Source organism: Rhinopithecus bieti, unplaced genomic scaffold, assembly GCF_001698545.2.
Source record: "Rhinopithecus bieti isolate Rb0 unplaced genomic scaffold, ASM169854v2 scaffold_110, whole genome shotgun sequence".
Classification (NCBI taxonomy): Eukaryota; Metazoa; Chordata; class Mammalia; order Primates; family Cercopithecidae; genus Rhinopithecus; species Rhinopithecus bieti.
This window is the reverse complement of record NW_016803311.1, coordinates 377,232-382,817: the sequence shown is the minus strand read 5'-3', so window position 1 is coordinate 382,817 and position 5,586 is coordinate 377,232. Positions and strand designations below refer to the sequence as shown.

General features: G+C 42.1%; 1 protein-coding gene across 1 annotated transcript in view; it reads right to left on the bottom strand.

Annotated features, from left to right (window-relative positions):
* Positions 1-5,174, bottom strand: part of DDX47 (DEAD-box helicase 47) — a 17,334-nt gene extending 12,160 nt beyond the window's left edge. Inside the window, exons 1-2 of the mRNA XM_017873172.1 lie at positions 4,932-5,174; positions 4,171-4,264 (exon numbers count right to left, since the gene is read on the bottom strand). Of these exons, the coding sequence (XP_017728661.1) occupies positions 4,171-4,264; positions 4,932-5,018 (181 nt within the window). The 5' untranslated portion in view covers positions 5,019-5,174. The remainder of the gene's footprint in view (positions 1-4,170; positions 4,265-4,931) is intronic.
* Between the last annotated feature and the right edge of the window lie 412 nt (positions 5,175-5,586).

Genomic DNA, 5,586 nt, shown 5'->3' with positions numbered 1-5,586 from the left:
AAAAAAAAAAAAAAAAAAAAAAAAAAAAGAGAATATACCAGCATGCATAAACTCCATAAGAGCAGAATAAATTTTGTCATATAGACCTGCCACGTTGCTAGCACTGAACATAAGTGCTATATGGCAGCCATTAATAAGCTGTTTGAAATTCCTTGAGGACAACTCTAAGTGATCTCTGAAACAGAAATAAATAGATGGTGTCTCACTGTGTTACCCAGGCAGGTCTCAACCTCCTGGCCTCAAGCAGTCCTCCCACCTCAGCCTCCCAAAGTGCTGGGATTACAAGCATGAACCACCACGCTCATCAAACAACTCTTGATCTCTTGATAGTAACACACGTTGATGCAGATCCATTAACAGAGGTTTTCTGAGCTATAAGATTCTATGTTCAAACTCCAGCTTTAGCAATAATTAGGTGACTCTAGCCAAAGGACTTAACTCCCTGAGCCTCAATTTCCTCACTAATAAAATAATTATCCCTACCTACTATTCATCATTGTTATAAGGTTTAAGAACAGCGGACAATCTGGGCTCAGTAACTTTGCAGAAACTGAAAACGTCACTAGTCCCAAATTCAAATTTAGAGTTATTTTAATCGAATAACAACAGCAACAAAATCAAACGTTAGATTATTTGAATCGTTTCTATAGATTCAAATGAAACATTTATAAACTACTCATTAGAATGAGACAAACCCAAGAATAAGGATAAAGACATTTTCCATGGTGATCATTTCTGTCAGTTCCTAGTAACCTTCCACTGACCCCTCCCTATTCTTTTCTGCATCAAATTTAAACTTACGGCTGAAAGCATTAAAATAATTTTAGGATGGCCGGGCGCGGTGGCTCAAGCCTGTAATCCCAGCACTTTGGGAGGCTGAGATGGGCGGATCACGAGGTCAGGAGATCGAGACCATCCTGGCGAACACAGTGAAACCCCGTCTCCACTAAAAAATACAAAAAACTAGCCGGGCAAGGTGGCGGGCACCTGTAGTCTCAGCTACTCAGGAGGCTGAGGCAGGAGAATGGCATAAACCTGGGAGGCAGAGCTTGCAGTGAGCTGAGATCCAGCCACTGCACTCCAGCCTGGGTGATAGCGAGACTCCCTCTCAAAAAAAAAAAAAGAAAATAATAATAATAATAATAATAATTTTAGGATTACTGCCAGCTGTTTTGACTCCTTCTTCTCACCTATGCTTTAGGGCAAGCTGGAAAAGTTAAAATGCACGAACGCTTCTTGCTGTTTTTTTTTTTTTGAGACAGAGTTTCGCTCTTGTTGCCCAGGCTAGAGTGAAATGGTGCGATCTCGGCTCACCACAACCTCCGCCTCCCAGGTTCAAGCGATTCTCCTGCCTCAGCCTCCCGAGTAGCTGGGATTACAGGCATGCGCCACCACCCCAGCTAATTTTGTATTTTTAGTAGAGACGGGGTTTCTCCACACTGGTCAGGCTGGTCTTGAACTCCCGATCTCAGGTGATCCACCTGCCTCGGCCTCCCAAAGTGCTGGGATTACAGGCGTGAGCCACCGCGCCCGGCAACTTCTTGCTATATGAAAGTAACGCTGGGCCACCGATACTTCTTTCCGACCACTGGCCTTTATACGGTCCTTATCCTCCAAACTTCTCTGTACAAGTTGGAAGTGTTTACTAGCCCCTCCTTGAAACACTTTCCCTTCCCTAATTTGTGTGAAACTATAGTCTCATGATTTTCAACCCTCTGTTGAATCTTCCAATTTTCCTCTGTCATCTTTGCCAATCTAATCCATTTCTAATCTCAGCTATAACTGCTCTTTGGATACAATGTATATATCCACCTCTGGCCTCTCAATCAAGTGCCAATCCCAGGATTCCAACTGCGTATTTTTTTTCCTTTTTTATTGTCCCTCAGTTTTATTAACTGACAAAAAATTATAATATACTCATGGTATAGAATGCAAAGTTTAGATATATGTATACTTTGTGAAGTGATTAAATCAAGCTCATTAACATATCTGTCACCTCACATACTTGTCACTTTTGTGGTGAGAACATTTAAGATCTACTCTCCTAGTAATTTTCAAATACACAAAACATTACTAACTGTAGTCATCATGCTATTCAATAGATCTTCAGAACTTATCCATCCCGGCTAACCGAAACTGTACCCTGAGCAACATTTCCCCATTCCCCTCCCACAAGGTCAACTCTATCTCATTGATATCCAAACTCAATTACTTCCAACTGAACTCATCTTTCCTGAATTTTCCCCCTGTTCCCTTTTTGTATCAGTGGTACACCAATAATATGCCCTAAACATAACAGTCTCCAAACTTAGCGATAATCTTAGATTTTCCCCACCCCTTCCTTGCCTTCCACTTGCTTAACTGGTTGTAAAATCATAAGGATTATTTTTCTAACATTTTCTTTTTCATTCTATCACCACTCTACCCATTATTTATTGCTAAAATCATTACAATAACCTACTAATTGGTTTCCCAGACTCCAGTCTCTTGTCTCTCATCTTTCACAGCTATGAGATTAATCTTCCAAGAGTACAATTCTAAATCCTTAATCTCCAAAAATGCCCCACTGCCTATGAAACGTAGACCAAATTCCTTGACCCAGCACTCAAATCCTTCATAATCGGGCCCCAATCACCTTATTAAACTTTTTCACCACTCTGCTAAGTACTTGCAAATCTCCATACATGCCTATGTTTTCCAGACTGGCTTTTTTTCATGCTGTTCCCTATGCCTAGAAAGTTCTCCCTTCCCATCATATCTGAATGTCTAAATCCTTCTAAATTCAGTCTTCAAGGTTCCACTCACATGCCTTCCCAACCTCCCCAGCCAAAAATAAAATGAAATAAATCTTCTCTAATGCATCCTAATTAGAAGTAATCTCTTCTCCCTCAGTGCACTCTGAATGTAACTTTCTTAGGTCCCTGTTCAACTTGTAATAAATTTATAATTATCTCTTTAATAGATTATAGACTCTTGGAGAGGACAGACTGTTAACCTCCAGTGCCTTACATTTACAACAAATAGTAACTATTTATGGAAAGAGCAAATGGAATTTTGTAGAGTAAGTCTAACCCCTTTTCCACACGACAGCTCTTCAAATCATTAAATCTTTCAATTATTATCAATAGCTACGTTAATTACTAATAATTAGTAATAATTATAACTTACATTAATCACTAATAATATAGTAATATAGTAATAATAGCTACATTAATACTAACAATAATTAGCCACATTACCCCTCTTATAATAATAGCTAAGATTACATTCACTTTTTCTGAGGATCTTAACAGATTTCAGTTAACTAAGACCTCTGGGTCTCTTTTATCACCCACCCCAATCCTGTAAAGTTGGTACTTTAGGAATCTAAGAGCAGGTCTTTATTTCTATTCCTATTAAAGTTCATCCTGTTACGGCCAGGTGTGGTGGCTCATGCCTGTAATCCCAGCACTTTGGGAGGCCAAGGCAGGTGGATCACTTGAGGTTAGGAGCTCGAGACCAGCCTGGCCAACATGCTGAAACCCCGTCTCTACTAAAAATACAAAATTAGCCGGGCATAGTGGTGCCCCTGTAATCCCAGTTACTCGGGAGGCTGAGGCAGGAGAGTTGCTTGAACCTGGGAGGCAGAGGTTGTAGTGAGCCAAGATCGCACCACTGCACTCCAGCCTGGACGACAGAGCAAAATTCTGTCTCAAAAAAAAACAAACTCCATCTTAAAAAAAAAATCTCAAAAACAAAAAAGTTCATCCTGTTAGTTTCAGTTCCACTAGCCATCAATCAGCACTTTAACCACTCTTTTACAAATCTGATAAACATGCCTCACAGCAAGAATTCTCAACTCCTCAAGACATATATATGTGTTCCAGGCATCCTTTCCCTAAGTGTGCACCCATTGATGCATAAAGTCTACCAAGATTGTCGTTAATATACTTTAATTCAGGGCTTCCTTAAAGTCAGCATCTGTGGCACAGAACAAATCCTTTTAGCTATTAAGACAGAAAATAAGCTCAGTAAAACTGGAGAATGACCTTTTCAAATGCCATTACCCAAACTTTGTACCTTTAGTGATCATATCCTTATTTCACTTGAAGTATGCAAGCAACAGCTTTCAAAAGGGGTATCTAATTGAGATAACTTTATATTAAATCTGTACGAAGTCACACAACCTACCTTGTAAGGCCAAAGGAATAGCTTCAATCTGGATCTTGGTGGGTTTTGTCCATCCCAACTGGTCACAAGCTTCACACAACACATCTGTCACACCCTTAGAATCCAGAAAAATATACCTTAACCAAGAACAGCACACCCCTACCTCCCCTCCTACTTAACTGACTTTGTCAGAACCATCATGTACAACCCATATACTTGCTTTAAAAGGTATTTACTGTGCATCTCAGAGCCTGCTCTTTATACCATGAGGCAGTAGCTCAAGATTTAACGAACACTTTCTGCTCACCAAGGCCTAGGCCAAGTGCTTTACATGTAGCATCTCATTTAATCGTCACAACAATTCTGTGAGGTAAGTACTTACTACTATCCCCAATTTACAGATGTTAAAAAAGAAACACAGAGAGGTAACAACTTGTCTATAGTAAGAGACTGGGCCAAAATTCAAATCTGGTTGGTTCATCTGACTCCAAAGCTCCAGCTATAAAGAGACCAAGTCCCCCATATGTACAACCTCCTGGACACATACAAACGTTGCCACGCTAAAGTGGCGAATAGGGCAAATGGGGCTCTCAGGGCCCAGCAGCCCTCCCACCACCCAAATTCAGAGCACGTCCGAAACCCAGCCCTCTGAAATTCTCGGGAAAACCCAAGGTAGGCCCCGAGATGCTTTTGTGCACTATCAGAGCGGGATCTAAGGTAACTGGGTCTGCCTGAGCCTAGCACCAGAGTACATTAAAGAAGCCAGCGTCATCCATTCTCACCAGGTCTTTAAATGTTTTAGTTTCCTCCTCTTCCATCACCGGCTGGGACGCTTCGGTCGGAGAATCGCGTTCCTCGGGCGCCGCCATCTTGTCTGAGGTCTCCGGAAGTGGGTCTGCGGCGCGCGGGATGCTGGGAAATGTAGTTTTAGTTCTCCCCGGACGGCTTGCTCTGGGCGCCCCCTGCGGGCTTGCCGGGGATTGCACCCGTCCGCCAGGCGGGTGGGGGCCCAGTGAATATGGGCGCGTAGGCTGGCGGAATAGATCCGATTGCAGAAGGTGCTGATCACCGGGAAATCCAGTTGACCTTTAGATCCCTTTTAAAGCGCCTTCCCTACGTATGTCGCCAGTTATGTTCCCCGCTTTTCTAACCATAGAGTTTAGAACGGATTGATATCACAATGCCATTTTTTTTTGTATTGAATGCATTACCTTATTCAATAATGTTGAGAGCCTACCATATGCTAAGGCTGTGCTAGATGCCTAGTGAATAGGACAGCGACCCCTGCCCTCGTGGAGAAAAAGGAGACAGAAAAAGGAGATAAGCTATCACAGATCATTTCAAATTGTGAAAAGTAGCTGGGTGTGCTCATGCCTGTAATCCCAGCACTTTGGGAGGCCGAGGCGGGCGGATCACTTGAGCCCAGGAGTTCGACAT